The sequence below is a fragment of the Culex pipiens genome, chromosome 2, assembly GCF_016801865.2.
Source record: "Culex pipiens pallens isolate TS chromosome 2, TS_CPP_V2, whole genome shotgun sequence".
In the NCBI taxonomy this organism is placed as follows: Eukaryota; Metazoa; Arthropoda; class Insecta; order Diptera; family Culicidae; genus Culex; species Culex pipiens.
The window spans coordinates 91,740,723-91,762,086 of NC_068938.1; the positions used below are offsets into that span (position 1 = coordinate 91,740,723).

The 21,364-nt window shown below is 38.2% G+C and overlaps 1 protein-coding gene and 1 long non-coding RNA gene across 2 annotated transcripts; one reads left to right on the forward strand and one right to left on the reverse strand.

Moving 5' to 3' along the window:
- Window positions 1–274: 274 nt before the first annotated feature.
- On the reverse strand, window positions 275–15,446 carry LOC120424968 (cytochrome b5-related protein-like). The gene is made up of 4 exons (XM_039589325.2): window positions 15,340–15,446; window positions 1,015–1,888; window positions 735–956; window positions 275–673 (listed from the first exon to the last, which is right to left on the reverse strand). The coding sequence occupies exons 2-4, from the start codon at window positions 1,854–1,856 to the stop codon at window positions 382–384; spliced, it is 1,356 nt and encodes a 451-aa protein (XP_039445259.1). The 5' UTR covers window positions 1,857–1,888; window positions 15,340–15,446; the 3' UTR covers window positions 275–381.
- LOC120424970 (uncharacterized) lies at window positions 8,905–9,596 on the forward strand. Its single transcript, XR_005606451.2, has 2 exons — window positions 8,905–9,165; window positions 9,240–9,596. It is a non-coding gene; the product is annotated as an uncharacterized LOC120424970 (long non-coding RNA).
- Window positions 15,447–21,364: the final 5,918 nt, after the last annotated feature.

The window sequence follows — 21,364 nt, forward strand, 5'->3', positions numbered from 1 at the left end:
GTGTCTTCTTACGTTTTAATTTCGAAATATGGCGAAAAACAAATTGTGTTTAGTTTAAACAGCATTTTCCCTTTATTTTATCCAGGTTTTCCAGCTAAATAATTTCCACTTGCCACACGGAGAAAAAAGAGTTCCCAAAATCGTGAACAAGCGTTCATGAATTCTGGAACCACGAACAAAAACGTACCATGGAATTTGAACACTTTGTTCGTGGTTCCCAATTTCATGAACGCGTGTTCACGATTTTGGGAACTCTTTTTTCTCCGTGCAGGCAAACACCATTATGAGAACAGTCTTATAAATACTTATGTTTGAGACTAGTTTATAATTCAGTGAAACGTTGGCAAATAACTGTCCATACTTAAAAAAACCGAACAGCTTTCACTTCGTTTTCCTCCCCGGCAGATACGTGATGGGATCGACGCGCGCCAGCTGTTTGTACTGCGCAAAGAACATGTGCCACCAGGGCCTTTCCCGGTACTCCACCTCGAACTCGGCACACGTCTCCAGGAAGGTCGGATACAGCTGCGGCAGAAGCCCATGATCCAGCGTGGGGAACATGTGGTGCAGACAGTGATCGCCGAAGCTCGTCAGAACCTTGAACTGCGATCCCTTCGTGTCCGACCGGTCAACGATGGCCGACACCTGGTAGATGCCGAAGTCGACGTCCTCACTGAAATGGAAATCGTTGAGAAATGATGGTGATGCGTGTATTCAGCAGATTTTTTTCTTACAGAATCAGGTCTCCGTAGTGGACGGCTTCAGGATGCTGGTGAGCGGCGGAAATACCAACTACAGCGTAGCAGAAGCTCGCAAACAGTTCGATAAATACCCACATGAGGAGTACCTCCCATAGACTTCTTGTACCGGTAACGTACATGAAGAAGGGTATTGTTAAGTTGATCAGATCGTCTAGGTAGAAGGTTCTCTGATCGGTGGTCAACGATATCCAGATTCTAGAAACAAAGCATGATTAGTTGAAATGATTTAAAAGGGTTGGTTTCAAAATCTTACCTTTTCAAAAACTCATTAGCAAACGATACGAAATAGACCACAAGTCCATAGCCCCAAGATGCATAGCGTTGCAGTAAATTCTTGGAAGATAGTGGCATCCAGGAGAGCCAAGGCTCGTAGAAAGATATTTCCAAATCCAAGATCGAGTTGGGGTAGAGATGATGCGACATTGCGTGGGCAACGCGCATTTCCCTGTAGCTAAGTAAGGCCAAGTTGTAGAAGAGCATCCTCCAGTTGTCCTTCTTGTGGAAGAAATTGTGGGCACAGATCATGGTCCAGCAGACAAACAGTGCGCATACTGCAGCCACCACGTAACTTCCCATGATATTAGCCAAAAAGGCCAGTCCAAACGTCGCTACCAGCAGGGCGTCCATGATCTGTTCCGATCGTCGAACTGGACTAAAGTCCAGATCCTTGAGCTTAACTGCCACCTTTCTCTTAAGCGTCCGATAGAATCCGTCCTTGTGGAACGTCAAGCGAACGTGCCTAGGTTGACTGGCCGATCGTACCTTGAACAACGGAAGCATCCGTTCGGCTTTACCTCCAATATGGTGTGTCTCGAACGCCTCCGTGATGTCGGTTCCCTTGGTCACCTTGAGCCACGACTTTCCGCCCGGGTGTTTTCCGATGAAATCGGTCAAATCATACAGCGTATCGTGGATTCTCCAGAGCCCTTCCGCGCCATCGTCTGCCCGTTTGCCGTCCAGCCACCGGTAGATGTTCTGGGATCCTTCAAGCCGGTTCGTTGGATCCTTCCGCGTGATTGACGAGGTCAGCTTTGGAGGCGTGGATTGCTTCTGAGCTTCCACCGTCGTGGTGGTGCTAGATGCAAAGTTTACCATTGTGGATTATGCATTTGACGATCACCCGCAAGCTTTTGAGGAGGATGAAAAAAAATATCACATTAAGTATATAATAACAGCTCGTAACTTATATAGGTATTTAAATTATATAATTGATAATTGATGAACAATTACTTATATTTAATTTCTAACGCCACTGTAGTTAGTCATCAACCCTATTTCCGTCACATGTAATTAAAAACTTATCTAATTATAGACTATTCAACCCCCCTAGAGATCACCTAGCCATTCCACCTTGATTGGTGATGGTAGTTTAGTGTATTTAGACCGGTTCTACCAAAACAAAAAAAAAATGCAAAACAGCCTCAAAAATCAAATCGTCCACTGCATCGTCGAGCTTGTTGGCTGCCTGCAGGAAAGCACCTTGAGTCCAAAGCTTAGGTTAGTCAACCAAAAAGCGACGCTTGAAGCCAAACGGCAATGACGTCAATCGCGACGACTTTCTGGGTATGCTTTGTGGTCACGGCATTCGCCACACTTTGAACGATTAGTGATACTTTAATATAAGTTGCAGCTAACATCAACAACTTAATACAAAACGCCTATTTTATAAAATGGTTGGTAATATATCTTTTCGCGGGAACCTGAGGTAGCTTTATGATTGCTACTCATTAAATTAATTGGGAATTCCATTAATCAAAGAGTTGATATCCAATCATGAAAAATGTGAAGTCATTCAGAATTACCATCCAAATGCATCGAGGGATTGCAAAACAAAAAAACAGTGGAACTCGAGAGAATTTTTTTTTTATAATTTTGTACTTTCACGTAAGTGCAAGTACAGTTAAATTACACCTTTCTACAACAAACTTTGAAAATGTGCAATTAAAATAAAAACAATATGTGAGTTTGTAAAAAGAGTTGAAACCTAATCGCAAGCTTAAATAAAAAATAGCCTATAAAATCCAATTCCAATTTTTGAAAATCTAATTGAACGTGATTTTAAAATCCCTGAAATTTGAGTGATAACAGAAATTGAGTTTTTAAAAATGTTTTTTCTTAGAATTTAATTATGCCATTGTTTTCAAATTTCCAATGCCTCTCTTGTACTAAGTTTGCTGGGATGCATAACTAGAACAGGGATATATTTATCAAAATGTTTCATGAAAATTCACCGATGCTATCAAATACCACTCCCAATCAAAATAGTGAAACTACTTCCTAGTGCCAAAATTCGCCAAAAACCCATCTCCCCACAAGACCTCATTTAAATTTTAAATCATAACGTCATGATTCGAAATCCGGACACTTTGTAGCATATCATTTTTGTTATAGCTGGCAAAAAATCATGTAATAGGTTGGAAATGTAGAAATATCATCAGGATGTAGTATAAACAGTCAGTTTCAAGAAAATGTATGCAAAATATGTCTTTTCTAACAATTTTTCATCAGAATTTTAAAATTAAAATGACTTGTTGTGCTTCGAATCCCGGACACTAATAAAAGCTGATTCGAAATCCGGACACTTTTGCTTCGAATTCCGGACACTCGATTTTACTTATGAATCGCCCAAATTTGGACTGAAATGTTAGTGAATGGCATCCTTTAGGTCTCAAATAAGCTGTTAACATCAAAACAATCGATAGTTTATATAAAAATTTGCTAGAATTTAAGGAAATCGAAACCATAAATTTCTGCTTTGCCTTCCGGTGCTTCGAACGCCTATGAAATATTTCAAGTGAAATGTTTCGCATTTTTGGTAAACTTATAATTTTATTGTATTTAATTGTTTTGGTATTAACTACAGCGTTCAAACAAACTTTAAATGAAAGTTGATGTAGGAATTCATCAAATAACACAGTTTTGACATTTATAATGCGAACTTATATCCAAATAATTGATGAAACAAGATGAAGTGTCCGGGTTTCGAAGCGTCCGGGAATTCGAATTATGACGTTATTTCAAACATCTGCCAAACTTGAAATTGCCCGCTCTAATGCCTCGAGCGACCTTCGAAGGAAAGAACATAGGATATCAGATGTGGAACTGGTTTTTTGGAAACGAACCACAAAAAAAAACCACTCGAAATCAAATTTGCGAGCAAGCCGTTCCAGAACATGTTGAAGGTTGATCTTGGGACGAGAATAAAACAGTAAAAAATGCTGTATTGTTTTCAAGCTACACGCAGCGAAATATTGGCTCATAAATCAATCATTTCATCAATCAAATCAATGGGATATTTTAAATAACGATTTTAGTTATCAAAATGGCCAATAAAAGGATTCAGCTAGAACGGCCTTTTTATTATCATATAATTTTTGTGAATCCCAAATAATTGATTAACTAACTATCTTTAGAATAATATTGTTAAGTAATAAAGTAATATAAAAGAAAAATACCCATGTAAAAAAAAATAAAATCTTTCCCTGTTCCTGAGGGGAACACCCGTGAAGAGTATCGGGGCCGGCAATTACAAAGCAGATTCAGTGTCAGTTTATTAATCAACTTTATGTTAACATGTTAAGGTTAATGTTAACATTCCATAGGTTGTCTTCGTAAGGTGTCTTGATAAGGTCCAGTTTATGACGATACACTACCTTCCCTTTACTAAGCAATCGAATCCAGAAGGGAAAAGATCACCAGTCGTGCTGGTCCGAACCGGAATTTGAACCCCGATCTACCGCTTACAAAGCGGAAGCGTTACCACTGGGCTACGTGACTCGGTCATGTTCATGCAGTAATTCAAATAATCTTCTAACAAACAGTCCAGACTCAATTATCGAAAGTTTCGATTATCCAAAGGTTTTGACGTAGACTTACGTCTTTGTCGAAGGTACTGGGGTGTCATTCCAAAAAACCCGGGCCGAAGGCCCTGGATTACTGCGTCATCCGTCAAACGCTTATATCTTCCTTCCCTCTAATCGAATCGACACGATTTATGTGCCATTCGATTCGAAAATTATTCAGCAATTTGCTATAAAACTTTCATTGTTGGCAAAATAGTTTAACTATTGAAACAATTGAATGTTTTAAAATGTTTTCAAAATGCAGAGATTTTGCAAGCAAAATGAGCGCTTCCCACTCACGGACGGGAATGTCAAGTACCTATTTTGAGGGGAAAATCATCCGAGCAACGCGACCGAGTGTCGGTCGCGAAAAAGGAGGGGAAGTAGCGGGCCGAAAGGCTATATAAGAACGCGCGCCAGAGCCCATTCTATCATTCACGTCTCAGACGTCGGACCGGCAGCAGCAGCAGCAGCAGCAGCAGGAGCAGCAGCAGCAGGAAAGCTCAGCCCAGAGCAGCAGCAGCAGGAGAGACCAGAGCAGCAGCAGCAGGAGAGAGGGACCAGAACTGGAAAAGAAGCGCGCATCGCCTTCTCGACGTCACCGTCAGCCAGTTGCCTCTCGATGGCCGGACCGTTTGGATCTTTCGTGGTTGCCGTGGTTCGGAGTTGCCTCACTCCCCGTCCCTCGTCCCACCCGGGACGAGGCATCAACGAGATGAGGCGCGCGCCTGCTGCCTTCCGCTGAAGAGCCTCTCGTGGGTCAAGCCGTGGTTGTGAAACAACAACTAGCTCGTCGCATTCGCGGCGAGCGTTTCTGAAAGAATTGCGTCGTGTCCAATTCCAAACTGTTGAAAGAGTTGCCCTCATCCCTCGTTCCACCCGGGACGAGGCAGCGAGCTAATTTGAATTTAAATTTCAGGAACAAATTTTGGTCTGGGGGGGCGACGGAATGCACAGCTTTCTGAGGCTGCTCTCGCCCCCAACCCCTCCCCCCATTCGGCTCGCTAAAATTCCTTCGTCTCTTTCTTTTCTCTCTTTGCCGTTCGAATGGGTGTTCCGTCCAATTAGGGGTCGGCACGGGTCTTGGCACTAAGGGATCATTTGGATGTTTCGACTGATTTCTTGCTCACCAAAGTCGATTTCCTGGCATTGAGTGAAACTTGGTTGAACAATTGTTCTAATGTGGGCATTGAGGGGTACCATTGTATCGCTGAGTTTAAACGTGCCAATGTAAGGGCCGGGGGGGTTGCAATATTCCAGAAAAATTCGTCTTCTTCGACGGCCATGCCTCACGATCTTGAGCAGTTAAGTGAGGAACATGATCCAATTTTACTCGAGGCTGATTCGTTTGGGGATATTTGTGCCACAAAAGTTTCAGAAAATGGGATTCAAACATTGTTTGTTGTTGTGTATATTTCGCCAAGTGCAACATACAAACAGAAAATTTCTTTCTTGATCCGGAATTTGTTCTGGTATGCAAAGCAGGACATCCGCATTGTTGTGTCTGGGGATTTTAACATTGATATCCTCAAACCGGAAAATTTGAAATTTGTTGATTTTATGAAAGAGTACCTCAAGCTTGATCTGCTTTCCAATCCTTTACAGACAACGACATTTGGGCGCACATGCCTTGACCTTGTTTTTGGTAGAAATGTTCTAACACAGTCACGAAGGTATGTTTCGTATTTTAGTTATCATCGGCCGATTTTGACTTTGGTTGATACACCAGCCTAATCTAAATTTCGCACCACATCATTCGCAAATACTACACGCTTTCCTAAACAACTTTGTCGGTTTCGCATCCATCAACAACGCCAGCACCTGCAGCATCCACCGCGGCCTATCACCCATCTGGACAGAACATCTCCCGGCTGCAGCCTGACGCCAAGATCGAGCCTGATGCCAAGACCGAGCCTTGCGACCAACGCCACCATCCAACTCTAATCGGTCCTTTTTAGGGCCACCAATTTTCTCACGAAAGAGTTCTTCTTGTTCATCATTCCCACCAAACACTACATACAATTTGAAAGAAAACCACCCCGAAATAACGCCCTTAGCTGAATTCCATCTCCCATTCATGATCATATTCCGTATATCTATTTAAAGAATATAGCTAATTCTTCAAATTAATATATGGAAAACCCACATGTCCACATATCTAAATTTTACGTAAGTCTACGCCATTCCGGTTATGTCTGTGACATAACTACTTTGACTTTTTATGGGACCTCGAATAATCGAATAAAAAAGAGTTCGTTTTTCTTCAATTTCTTACTTTTAACATCACTTACAAGCAAATCATCAATAACAAGGATTATCATGTTCGTACAAGAAAAAAAAGTATGCAATATGTGGGAGCAGCGAACAGCATTAATTCTCGATAAAAACTTTTCAGAAAACCCATTCGACCTGGTCAAATTTTTTTTGAAAAACTTCGTCCTGCCCTTTTTTGGTTCCCTGACGTTTCTTGCTTGTTTGCTTATTCAGCCTCCTGTGATCAAAATTTGATTTTACGCAGCTTTTCCCATACAATCTGCAGATTTTCCGGAATCGGTTCCAGAGTGGCCAAAGTGTCAATTAGTTAGCATAAGAACCTTCCTTGGACTTTTACGAACCCAACGCAACAAAGAGCACCTCGATCCGACTCTCCGTATTGAACTGATTCGCGTTCGAACAAAACCGTCGAAATGTTTTATATATATAGATTCAAGGTGTACGTGTTTCTGGGGATCCCAAACTCTCAAACATCCCCTTGAGTTGAGCCTGTACAGACATTTTGTTGGTCGGTGTAATCGAGTCTGACCTGTATATTAAACGAAAAAAAAACAAACATCATTTTGTAGAAAAAAAAAATCCAACAAAAATATCTCATTGCAAACACGACACTGCGACGCAATAAACGTTGCTTCATTTTATTTTTAATATTCGACAGCCATGCAATCTACAGGGGTTTCAATGATTAATGGTCGATGTCAAGCAGACTATAATGACGGGTGAAACTTTCGGCAATTGCATTGGTTTCGTGTTCCACCTTTAAGAACTTAAAGAAATTAAGGTACTTGCAACTAACAGGGTAAATTACAAACAAGGGGCAAACCTTGATTTGGTTTAAAACAGTTAGCATACAAATTTAAAATTCAATTAACTTATTAATAATTTCAAGAAAAATTAGAATCCTGCGCTCCAATTAATCGCCGCAGAAAGATATCGCCGCAACGGAAAACCCTACAGAAGGCAAGTGAAAGTAGGCTTAGGCAAACCAAAATTGTTTACATAAACTGACAATCTTAGAAAATCGTGGGGGCTAGGTCGGCTGGCTGGCGTTGGCTTTTTGGTCCTGCCATCAATTTTCTGGGTTTCGAGCCGGACGCAGAGGTTCTGCAGCCTTCGCGGTCAGCTTAGTAGTATATGTGGATTGCAGTCTTTGTACCGGGTCGGATGGACGCACAACAGACGTTGTTTGCCCCGTCCGGCAGGCTTTTTCTCTCGTTGCCGAATCGGCAGCTCGAGCATCTGCTGAACCGGACATGTCGAGAGGGGATCTTCTTTGACGGTTAAGACCAGCGGCGTCATCCTCGAACTAAATGGCGCGAGGAGAGGAGATGGTGGTGGTGGTTTGTTAAAGATTAGATGTGGAGAGTCACACGGAATTCACACTGTCTAAGCAGACCAAACCCAAAACGGACTTGCATTCGCGAAACCTCCAGGTTCCACCAATGGTGCACCAGGTTCCATTGGTACACTACCTCAGTGACTAACGCCGCAACCGAGCGAGACTGGCTTCCTCCTGGAGCTCAGCCACACCGACCAAGCAAGCAAGCAGACCAACGCCAATACTTCACCAACACGTGGCCAAAGCTGGCCTGGCACTAAATGCGCGCGCTGGCATCGAATCTAACCCTGGAGATTAACCGTGCCGTGCAGTCGGCAACGATACCCAAGGACAACTCTGGACTCTGGAGCCGACGTGACGGCTCCCGACTCACTCTCGAAAAAGTCTTGGTCGGCACCGCTCTCCGATCGATCCCTGAACCCGACCTCTTCGGTGTCCCTACTAACCGGCTATCGCTGTGGCAAGTAATTCAACGGAAATCCAATCAGTGCTGCAAACTGTAGGCAACGGCTAACAATCTCGAAGAAGACGTTGAAATACACACTTAAATTTTTTGAATTCTACATTTAACGTAATCCTTGATTGCACCTATTATTGAATCATGTAAACGTATTCTAGATGTAAAATTATGTGTATTTTGACGTAAATTGATAAAATTCCTATTGACATTCCTTGACATCATGCGAAACCTAAAATTACATCACAAATAACCCAATTTTAAGCTTAATCTGATGCACATAACTGGAGCATCAAATTTGATGTAATATTACATTAAATTAAACCCGATTTCACGCGCCTCCGCCACTACACGTTTGTCAGAGTGGAGAAACGTCAAAACGGCTGACGCGCGTGCCGCCACAAAGAATATTTTAGCAGCAGAATTTTTCGTTAATTATCATCAATTTTGTACATCTTCGGGCCAGAACCTGTAATCAAATCATTGATAGAGGTAAGTTGAATCATTTTTGATATGTTCAGACAGAATTCAAATATGTTTATCGTTCTCCGTTTCATTCTGTTTAGGTTGCGGAAATCATGCAGTTCAAACAAAATACGTACTAGCCGCGAAGAGCTAAGTCAAACTGCTCCGGCAAGCCGCTGTTCCGATGTTCCCGGAGTGGATCAAAACATAGTACGCAAGTATTGAGTTCCCTCCAGCTGTGTCACCTGGACGACTCTACAGCGGGGTGGCCATGGCCGGGTGCACCCCGGTACAAATAGCATGCCAGAAGAATGGTAGTGGAACAAAAGCCAGCGGCAGCAAAATACGTTTAAAATTGAGAGCAAATAACATGAAAGGACAACTTTGTGCTGTTAGTGAAAATTGTGTAATTAATTACGATGTGCTTCAATAAAAATGCTGATATAAGATAGTGAAAACACGTTTTTATTCATCCAATAAGAATCATACGATTCCTATTGGAATATTTTTCCACCAAAATTACGTTTAATGTAATTTTACAAGATGATTTTTGGGCGTGTAATTTTACGTTTAATTTGACGCTCCAGTTATGTGCATCAAATTTGACGGAAAATTACTCGTTTTTTTCATAGTGTGTAAGCTAGCTTATAAGAAATTTGAGATGTAATTAACAAGTTTAGATTAAATATAAATGGAATCGGCTTTCCATTGGTGGCCGGTATGTTGGGGCCCAAAATAAATGGTGACCCTTAAGGACCCCATTTCTTGCTCGGTTGTGCACATGGCCTTGAGATTTGCTCCTCATCTCTGCTCACCATAATTTGTACACTGCCCCAAGCAGATCTCTATTGCACTTTGTTAGTACAAATCCCCACTGTTTGCGATAGATGCCACTGGTGTATAAAACCCCGGTCGAACCCTGAAAGAAGCAGATCAATTTAAAATACAAAGATTTATTTTTTTTCAAAAAGAAACGCAGTACGAAAACAAATTAACATAAAAAGTTTAGTAGAACTGACAGCAATGAAAAGCGGAAATCAAACCGGTTACTGCGATGGATTGAAAAAATGCTTGCGCTCTTATCTTAAAGACCCCTTCAAGATAATCACCAAAACTGATTATTTCTTAGGACGCGCAATAAATCAACATAAGAAAGAGTTCATTCATTTCTTAAAAATATATTAACAATCAAAAAAAGAAATATATTTAAATTAAATCAAGAAAAGCTTAAATTATGTGTGATTGTCTTTTTTCATAAACAATATTCTAATCTATTGAGTAACTTATCAAATATTACTCAAAATAACTGGTTTTCATAAGATAGTCGAACGACAGGGTTGACAGGAGTTCTGAGAACCCATTTTAGTCAAATTTAAAGGATTGATTGCCTGTAAAAATAAAAAATGCCTTTTTTCAATATTTCATCATCGCCATTTTGGCCGCCATTTTGGATTTCAAAATTCTAAATCACTATACTGCCCCTGATCGCATAAATGTCCCATATGCATTTTCATCACTTTTGAGTTAATGATGCAGTTTGATTCAAAATCGTGTGCTCTTTCAGAAAAGCCTATAACATCAAGTACTTTGTTCTAGAAATTAGGAGGAAATCCAGTTTTTTCGTGAAAACTTAACACGTAGCCTTATGTGTGGGACAAACTTCAAATGCGTTTTTCTCAGCATGCCGTTTTTGCATATGGGACATTTATGCGAACATGGGCAGTATAGAGTAGTTTAAGGGTCATACTCAAGCTCAACAATCAAAAAAAAGACAACGAAATTTTTTTTTCGTGATTCGATTATCCGAAGTAACAATTATCCGAAGTTTCGATTATCCGAAGTGAAATTTTGCCAAGGCCTTCGGATAATCGAGTCTGATTTTTGCGTGACGTACTTTATGGATGAAGCCTTGGAAAAGAATGTTACCTAAAACTAGATCGAATGACACCAACCGGACAAAATTGAATAAGCCAACAAAAGGTTATCAAGAGATCGGTGCATTTACCAAGTCCTTCCAACACATACACACTAGCCTGTCCCATTTTGAGGTCATGTCGAGGAATTTCAGGTGCTCACTTCTTAAATGATAGATTATGATGTTAGGAACAATGTTTTCTTAGACAAGAAAAAATAATAAAATACTTTCTCGCACCCCCTACTCGATTTACTGAAAAATGTCACTTTTTTGAACAAATTTTCTAAAATCGCTTGGAATCAATACAAAAACTGATTCGATCTGGTGAGTATTATCTTCAAACGATAGGTTTTTGTCCATAGATTAAGATGCACTATCAATATTGGACCAAAATCTAAGTTTTTGGACTCTCCCAGGCGGATTTATGTCGAAAAAATCGCATTTTTTTGAAACTTTTTTCAGAAATGCTCATTTAATTTAGGGTAGCCTATTTTTCCCAGTAAAACCAATACATGCAGCTTGTAGGAAATTTCATGGCGAACATTTTTCCCTCTGAGAAAATGCAATTTCGACACTCCAGAGCCGAGATATTTGAGTTTTAGTGAGGAAAAATGTGCCAATTTTCAAAATTTCTCAGAATTCAGAAGCAAGGCCTACTAATTACCCGATGTTGCAAGCATGTGTCGCAAAGGTCAGGGTATGCTTTCTTATAGTAATTTTGGCCGCTGAATCCGAATCTGAAATCAAAATTCGTGTAAACAGTGATGTTATGTAACTACACCCTTTTGGAATGTTATTTGCGTGATAAAATCGCTGCCATTCAAATTGCTTGCAAGTTCGATCATACTTTTTTCGGTTTTCGTAAATACCACTTTGATTCAGCGATTTTCCACTCTCCATATCAAAGAGATTTGTTTTGTATGGAAATTGGGGAGGAGGGGGTCAGCGATTAAAAAAAAAAGTGTCCACGTGGTTTATGGATAGTCCCTAAGCCACCACCAAATAACAATATGCGATTTTTCGAATTGCTTAAGATAATCAAAAAGTAAAAAACATTTAACAGATCTGTAAGTAAAAAATCAATCAAAGTGGAACGAAAACCGAGAAAAGTATGACCGAACTTGCAAGCAATTTGAATGGCAGCGATTTAATTACGCAAATAACATTCCAAAAGGGTGTAGCTACAAAACATCACTGTTTACACGAAATTTGATTTCAGATTCGGATTCAGCGGCCAAAATTACTATAAGAAAGCATACCCTGACCTTTGCGACACATGCTTGCAACATCGGGTAATTAGTAGGCCTTGCTTCTGAATTCTGAGAAATTTTGAAAATTGGCACTTTTTTCCTCACTAAAACTCAAATATCTCGGCTCTGGAGTGTCGAAATTGCATTTTCTCAGAGGGAAAAATGTTCGCCATGAAATTTCCTATAAGCTGCATGTATTGGTTTTACTAGGAAAAATAGGCTACCCTAAATTAAATGAGCATTTCTGAAAAAAGTTTCAAAAAAATGCGATTTTTTCGACATAAATCCGCCTGGGAGAGTCCAAAAACTTAGATTTTGGTCCAATATTGATAGTGCATCTTAATCTATGGACAAAAACCTATCGTTTGAAGATAATACTCACCAGATCGAATCAGTTTTTGTATTGATTCCAAGCGATTTTAGAAAATTTGTTCAAAAAAGTGACATTTTTCAGTAAATCGACTAGGGGGTGCGAGAAAGTATTTTATTATTTTTTCTTGTCTAAGAAAACATTGTTCCTAACATCATAATCTATCATTTAAGAAGTGAGCACCTGAAATTCCTCGACATGACCTCAAAATGGGACAGGCTAATACACACACACACACACACACACACACACACACACACACACACACACACACATTCGGTAAAATTAACAAGTGACATCAGAATTTTTTGAGACTTAGAAAACATCAATTTTCTTGTTTTTAAACCTTTGTATGGCAATATCTCAGCAACTAAGGGTCTTATCAACAAAGTCCGAAACAGCAAAATATTGGGAATTTTCTCAGCTTTTCAAAAATATTTTTTTTTTTTTCAAAGTGGTCAAACATGGGCACTAAAGTACTTTTTGATTGCAAATTCAATTTTACATCGAAAAATGAAATTGAAAAAATTTTGCGACAAATCTTTAGATTTTTTGAAAAAATCAGTATTGATTAAAAAATTCATAACTCGGTCAAAGATTTTATGCCCTTTCTGGAAATTTCTGAAAAGTTGGCATTTGATGTCCTCTAAAACATATAAAAAAATATAAAAAATAAAAATAGTGTATTTTTCCAAATCCAGTTTTAGTGACCAAAAGTGAAATTAAAAATCACCAAAAAAACTTTTACCGTGTATCCTTTTTTTTCCATATCCATACCTACAACTTTGCCCAAGACACCAAATCGATCAAAAAATTCCTTCAAAAGATACACATTTTTGAATTTTCACATATCACTTTTGTATGGACAGCTGTCAAATTTGTATGGAAAATTATATGCACAAACTAATGATGCAAAATGGCTTCTTTGGGCATACCGAAGGAAAAAAGCCGGATTAAAAAAATATAAAAAAAAATCGAATGACTGAAATCTCAGAGCTCTCTTTTATTAAGTCCCAAGAATAAATTGTTAACCCCTACTGTCTAAATCTTTTTTTCAAAAAAAAAAATTCCCGTGTTCAGGAGGTCAACTTTTGTTTTACGAAAAACTTTACTTCTCTTGTTTTATGTTTTTCTTGTTTCATTTTTAGTATTTTAATTTGCATTTATCTTGTTTAGTTCATGTTTGTTTTAGGTAGTATTTGGCCTATTCTACCACCTCCTATCATTACATTTTGCCTATCTAATTTTTTCATGTTTTTACAGTCACTTTTTCAATTTTTTGCTTGTTTTTCACATTTTCTTCTTTAAAATGGCACCATTATCATTTAAATTGTAAAAAATGTGTAGAGACATAGTCTTGGGACGCTAGAAAAATTACTGCATACTTCTTTTTACTTGAAATATAGGAAATGTTAGTAAAAAACCCAGCCAAAGTTGACCCATAAAAAAATTACATTTTTAAAAACTTTGGCAAAGTCATTTAAAACAAGTATAACTTTCAACCCATACATTTTCTAAAATTTTAACAGTTCTTCTTTCCTATGCTCATTAAAGTTCAAAAATTGGTTGAAAATTTGATTTTTGGCGATTTTTTAAATCGAAGCCAGTGTAAAGGCGGGGTTGGGTTGTAGAGGGTTAATATTTGAAAACTTTTAAAACTTTTAAAATGCTATAATTCGATATATGCTGCTAGGTTAAATGCATGGTAACAATATAATTGGGTAAAATAACACTGATCTACAAAAATTGACCTCAAAGACTGCGCATGCTAAACTCGAGGGAAACCATGAACTCTGAATATTTCAGAAATATTTAAATGGGACCGAATAGTTTTTCTCCACAGTTTGTATGGAGGATTCTGTTCGTTGCTCTTGCATACAATCCAAAATTGCATGCAATAAGTGCAAGAGAAAGTGCACGTGTATTTGGAAACCCCAAAGTTCTATTGCTCTTCTAATTGGGAATACGCAGAAATTATGTTAGTCGGTGTAATGAGAATGATTATATTTTGCTTCAAATTCTGAAATCTGATGCTAAAAAATGGTTGTATGAACAAAACACATAACAATCCTATCAACAGCTTTAGAAAAAAAGTGTTTTATATGAATTCCGTAGTCAAATGTATACATCTGAAGGCTGGAAGAATGTGCCTACCACCTTCCACTAAAATGAGCATTGAGTAACGTTTTTAAATGACATTTTAAAACCGTGGCATGTAATTTCTTTTTTTTTCTCCATCCTTAACTTCGGTGAGAGTCAAGGGACATAAACATCAAACTTCATTTGCAAAAACCTCATAAAAAAAAAATAAAGGTGGTTGGGAACTCCTATTCTCATAACATTTTAATTTTAAGAAAATCAACCCCTAGATTGTCAGCTCTTAAAATTTTGTGACGCATCCAAAAACTGAAATACTCAAATACTTCAAAATAGGAGCAACCTAAATGTAAACTTGTTCAAATATCGCTTCGTTAGTTGCATTTCCTTAGCTAGTCTCTCTTGGATCAAAAAATTCTACCCAGATATTATTTCACAAATAAAAAATAATAAAGCAACGGTTGCTGTCAACATTTTTGAACAATTAATAAATGAATTTATGATCGGTCATAACTTGAAAACTTTTGTAATTTGAAAAATACCCTTTTTGGCCCAACACTAAAACTCACCAAATCAGCAATTGGTGGGGGTCACTAGACAAAACACAAGAATTTAAAAAAAAACACAACACTCCCGCGACTGAATTTGCTCAAAAATCGTTCCGATCCGATTGCGCGCCAAACGCAGACTGATCAGCTTTTTCACCCCAATCAACTCCTTTCAGCTTAAGATTTGATCCAGCAGCAGCCGAATATTGCGTCAAAAGTTCGTTGAACAGACAGGTCCACTAAGGGGCTCGTCGTCTCGCTGAAAATGGTCTACACCAGTTCAAACTTTTGGGATTTGTCGCTAAAGCTGAGACTCCTTTCCAAATGCTCACGTTCGCCTTAGGTGACATTGAAAATTGATTTCTGGGTAGTGGTCCCGTAGCGCTTAGTGTGTGACTAGCTAGTTGTGGTTTTTTTTCGGCAGAACTGGATTCAAAGCTTTAATGAGAAACCATACAAGCACAGTTGAGGCAACATCCTTCCGGAGACACGAAAAATGACCCATTAAATCGTGATACATATTTCATTGATATTTGCAAAATAAGGTGTCTACACTACGTCCATTAACAATTTTTTTAAGCAATTAAATAATTATTGGTACAGCCAACTAACGTTTCCTGAGAGGGTTGAAGCGAAAGTGGTAGATATTTTCTAAAGAATCACTTTTGAAACAGTTCGATCATTAGTAAAAATTAGAGCTCCAACTAGTTGCCTTGTGCAACATTGTGAAATAGTTTTGTAGATTTTACACGGAAAGACTATTTATGACAAATTCAATAAATAATGGGTTTAATTATTTTGCTGAAAAGTAGAAAGGTGTTTTAAAATTCTGGCAGAGCATTTTTTACATTGATTGTTTTATTTTAATTCATTCATAAATTATTTAACAGAATCAATTAAAAAACAAACATGAGCCCCTACATTCACTCCTCTCCTATTGCTAATTTTCCCGAAAAGCCGGTAATGCATGATGCAATTCGATGGCCAGCGCACTGGGGCAGCAGTCGGTGGCGTTACGATTCGTTACTTTCTTTCAGTTCCATTCCCCACTCCCTGAGTCGGGCGTTCATTGACACACCAAATTTATTCAGCAAGCAGTGGGTCATAAAAAGTGCAACGCGTGTGACGAGCTACTAGACACTAGGAGATGATTTTGATCAGATTTGTATAGAAGGTGAGATACAAGGTGAAACGCGTGCCTTGAAGGGTGAAGTTAGGTGTTTTACGCAATATCGGATGCTTAGGGCCAACACCAAATTGATTTAAAATGCAAAATTAAACTATCTCAAAAGAGTGATTTCAAAAAGCATCTTAAATTTGTTTACTTTTTTTCAGTCAGAGACATATAGAGCAATTCCAGCTCAAATCAGGAATTTTCCTGGTACTTTTGTACCCGACCCTCTCCGATTTCAATGAAACTTTGAAGACATGTTATCCTAGGCCTATATAAGCCATTTTTGTGTATATGGAGCCAATAGTACTCGAAAATAACATTTGAGAAGGGCGTAAGGTATTTAAATATTTTTGTATTTTGTTATTTAAAATTACTGTATCTCGAAGCCGTTGCGTTGAATCAAAAAGTGGTCAAAGACAAATTTGTAGGAAGTAGGACGGGCTTTTTGAAAAAAATACACTGAAACAAAAATACATGCCACATCTATGAGATTTTTTGATTTTTAAGTCTAAAACTTAAATTTAAAGGTAATGTCACGATTTTTTTTCGTTCAAAATTTTTGAGGAAATAGCCTAAAATGTTACCAAAAGACTGACGAAAAATGCAGGATGGTATGTCTCTCCTAAAAAAATACAAAAATCATGTACTAAAACAGTTTTTTTGAAAAGTGGTCTAAACGTCAAAATTTTTAAAAACCGGTGGTGGTAATCGATTCTCCAGACAATTTTACATAAAAGTCTCCATATTGACCATGGTCCTATGTCCAATCCTTGGGAAGATACAGCGGTTATAAACATAAAAATGTTGAAAAAACGGGTTTTCAGGTGGTTTTTGGCAATTTCTATATGACAGACTTGGTTTTTCAGTCTCGTAAATATTTTTACCGGAAAGCTCTTCCAATTTCCCATATGTTTGCCTGTGACAGCTTTTTGATTTGACTCGTTTTTATATTTACGTAAGCAAATTTAATATCCAGGTTTCTCCCACACTGAAAAAAATATTCTATTTTCAGTTATTAGAAAAGGAGTTAAGCTTATATCTGTAAGCCCTTACATCCAATTGAAATGCTGTCAAAGACAAACTTATGGAAAATTGGACGAGCTTTCCGGTAAAAATATTTACGAGACTGAAAAACCAATTCTGTCATATAGAAATTGCAAAAACCACCAAAAAACCCGTTTTTTCAACATTTTTATTTTTAAAACCGCTGTATCTTCCCAAGGATTGGACATAGGACCATGGTCAATATGAAGACTTTTATGTAAAATTGTCTGGAGAATCGATTGCCACTACCGGTTTTTTTAAATTTTGACGTTTAGACCACTTTTCAAAAAAACTGTTTTAGTAAATGATTTTTGTATTTTTTTAGGAGAGACATACCATCCTGCATTTTTCGTCAGTCTTTTGGTAACATTTTAGGCTATTTCCTCAAAAATTTTGAACGAAAAAAAATCGTGACATCACCTTTAAATTTAAGTTTTAGACTTAAAAATCAAAAAATCTCATAAATGTGGCGTGTATTTTTGTTTCAGTGTATTTTTTTTCAGAAAGCCCGTCCAATTTCCTACAAGTTTGTCTTTGACCACTTTTTGATACGACGCAACGGCTTCGAGATACAGTAATTTTTAAATTATAAAATACAAAAATATTTAAATACCTTACGCCCTTCTCAAATGTTATTTTCGAGTACTATTGGCTCCATATACACAAAAATGGCTTATATAGGCCTAGGATAACATGTCTACAAAGTTTCATTGAAATTGGAGAGGGTCGGGTACAAAAGCACCAGAAAAAATCCTGATTTGAGCTGGAATTGCTCTATATTGAAATTTTTAATTGACAAAAACAATGGTGTCTATTTTTCTCATTGTACCTAGTGTTACAAAAATGATAAATCATATACCGTCAGTGGGGGTGACATTGGGTCTGGGGGGTGAGATTGGGTCAAAGTGATTTTTTAAGGATTTTAACCATTTCTCAGGTTCTTCTCAATGAAACTGGATTCGTGTTAAAAGGGTTGTGTAGGGGACATCTTAAGATTACTTCGCTGAAAAAATATCGTTCCTGGAACAAATCCTGTTATTTTGGCAGCTGTCTAAAGTTGAGGTACGTTTTTGGCCAAAAATTACTTCTCGAAAAATCATTTTTCTAATATTTTTGTTGGAATTGCTCGAAAACTACCCAAATGTTGGAAAATCTCCACTTCAAATATTGTAGCATGTCAATACGATTCCCTCGAACAAGAAACACTGTTGGATGACTTGTTTTTACCATATCGTTGTATTTGAGCAACCCGCCCATGTAGATCAATCGGACCGCGCACTGGACTCACAATCCAGAGGTCACCGGTTCGATTCCCGCGGCGGGCGCTCTAAAATTCTTTGTGTAAATATGGGTATTCGGCGCCGCCGGTAGGGCGGCGAAGTCCTTGTAGATAAAAAAGAAGACACTAGTAGTTGGTACTAGCAATGGTGGCCGACAGCTGTAAAGTCAACTTCGTTGTATTTGAGCATCATTTTAGTTTCATTTGACCCAATGTCACCCCCTCCAAGGGGTGAGATTGTGTCAATTTAAAACTATTGGCATTTAAGGTAGTGTTAATTAAAATCCACCATATTTTGGAAAAATGTTAGTTAACTATCTAAGAACAAATCTACGTTGAAAGATTTTCGATGTTATTTAAATTGTTTTTGTTATTAAGAAATTACGAGAGGTGTATCGTTTTTTGACCAATAGTCACCCCCACTGACGGTACTTTTAAAGTTATGAAAATGAACAGTGTTTAAATCACGAAAAGCAAACTAAAGCTGAAGAGCCACAGCTGATCACTTTCTATGTAAATCAAATATAATTATTATAAGAAAGATTCAATAAAGTATATTTAAGTCAAAAAAATGGTGTCTATTTGAAAATTAATCACTACTTGTTAGGCTTTGACGAAATGAAACTTGAAAATTTGTAAAACTATTTGTTCTGTTCGACGAACAATAGCTGCTAATGATGCGTTTTCTTAGGTTTGAATGCGTATTTAACCTAAAACGACAACATAAAGTTGTGTGTTGACGACTCAAAGGCTCGCATATAAGGCTACTCTCTGCACTGGTCGTTGAAGTCACCATCACAGTAAACGCAAACAGCAAACCCCTTTTGTTTTTACATCGAAATTTTTGTTTTTGTCTGCACAGAAAAAAAGAGTTAAAAAACATGTCTCGGGTTAGTTTTCAAAAGAATAATATAACAATCAAATTTTAAAATACATTGCTCAGATCATCTGCACGTCCTTTATATGCTCTTCACTGAAACACAATGAAAATAAGATTTGTTTCAGAGAAAAAAATCAGATAAGTGTCGGAGGTCGCGGTGGCTCTTACGACGTATTGCAAGCTAACCAGAGTACAATCTTAAAATAAAATAAAAATACATTGAGTTTGTTATTCAACCCTTTTAGGTCTGAATTAATAAAAAAAAATAGTTAAATGCGGGAAAAAGATTTTTTTACCATAGGAAAGTAATAGACTGGTTTTGGATTTTTTTGATTTTTGTGTCATCAGGGAGTTACGGGAAATGAATTACTTAGAATTACTCACCGTTAAAAAATTGACTTAGGATTCGTGAGCAGGACCCAACATGTCCCATAATTGGCAGCAAAAGAATCATAAAGTACAACTGTATAAGTCACGATTTAAAACCATTTCCGATCACTTTATATATAAATTGACAAGACAACAATTTTTTCAATTGATCAACTATCGTCCCCGCGGAACGAGCTGTCAAGTATGAGCTTTTCTGTCAAGAAGGGCTGCTAAGGTATTTTTTTAAAGTTGATTTAAAATTCCATTTTAAATTCAATGTGGTCGTAAAAAGCGTCATTGTGCTCAGAAAAATAAGCTTTATCGTTGTGAACAATAATTTCACAAATTTAAGCTAAATTTTAGGACCCAATTCAAAAGCTGTTTTATTGACTATTATGACGTTTTTCCTTTTGTTATGATGAAAAAAAAACTGGTCTACGATCTTCTACAGTCTTCAAGGGACCTTCGATTAATAGAAAAATCAATAGAACAATGCAAAATGAAGACTCGATTGTCATTCCTTTGTGGACCACCAATCAGTGAGGTACTCCTGGATATTAGCTCCTGAAAAGTGCTTAAAAAGTGCAAAAATGCCTCACGGCAAGAAAAAGAGGCGGTCCTCACCAGCAGGATCGGCAGATTTGAAGAAGCTAAAGAATGCCGAAGCGCTACCTGCAAAGCCAGGCAGTTTGAGCAAGGACGCTCAAAATTCGTCTGGAAACCAGTTCGCTACCCTCCCTGTGGGATTACAACTACGTTCGGGATTTCTTGAACAACACAAAGATTGAATACTACAGCCATGATTATCCAGGTAAACGACCCATGAAACAGGTCCTCCGAGGCCTGTACGACATGGATGTGAGTGTGCTGAAAGAAGAGCTCAAAACTCTTAAGTTGAAAGTGATCGAAGTCTTCAAGATGACGAGACACAACAAGGACATCAAGTATCGTGATCAACTGTACCTGGTTCATCTCGAGAAAGGATCGACAACGCCGTCTGAGCTGAAAGCAGTTCGGGCAATTTTCAACATCATCGTGACTTGGGAACGTTATCGTCCAGTGCACCGTGACGTGACGCAATGTTCGAACTGCTTGCAGTTTGGACATGGTGGAAGGAACTGTTTCATCAAGAGTCGTTGTGCAACCTGCGGAGGTGAGCACAAAACTCAAGCTTGCGAAACAATCAACGAGAACATCGAAGCCAAATGCTTCAATTGCGGTGGCGACCATTCGACCAAGAATCGGAGCTGCCCAAAACGTGCTGAGTTTGTAAAAATTCGGCAGCAAGCGACGACGAGGC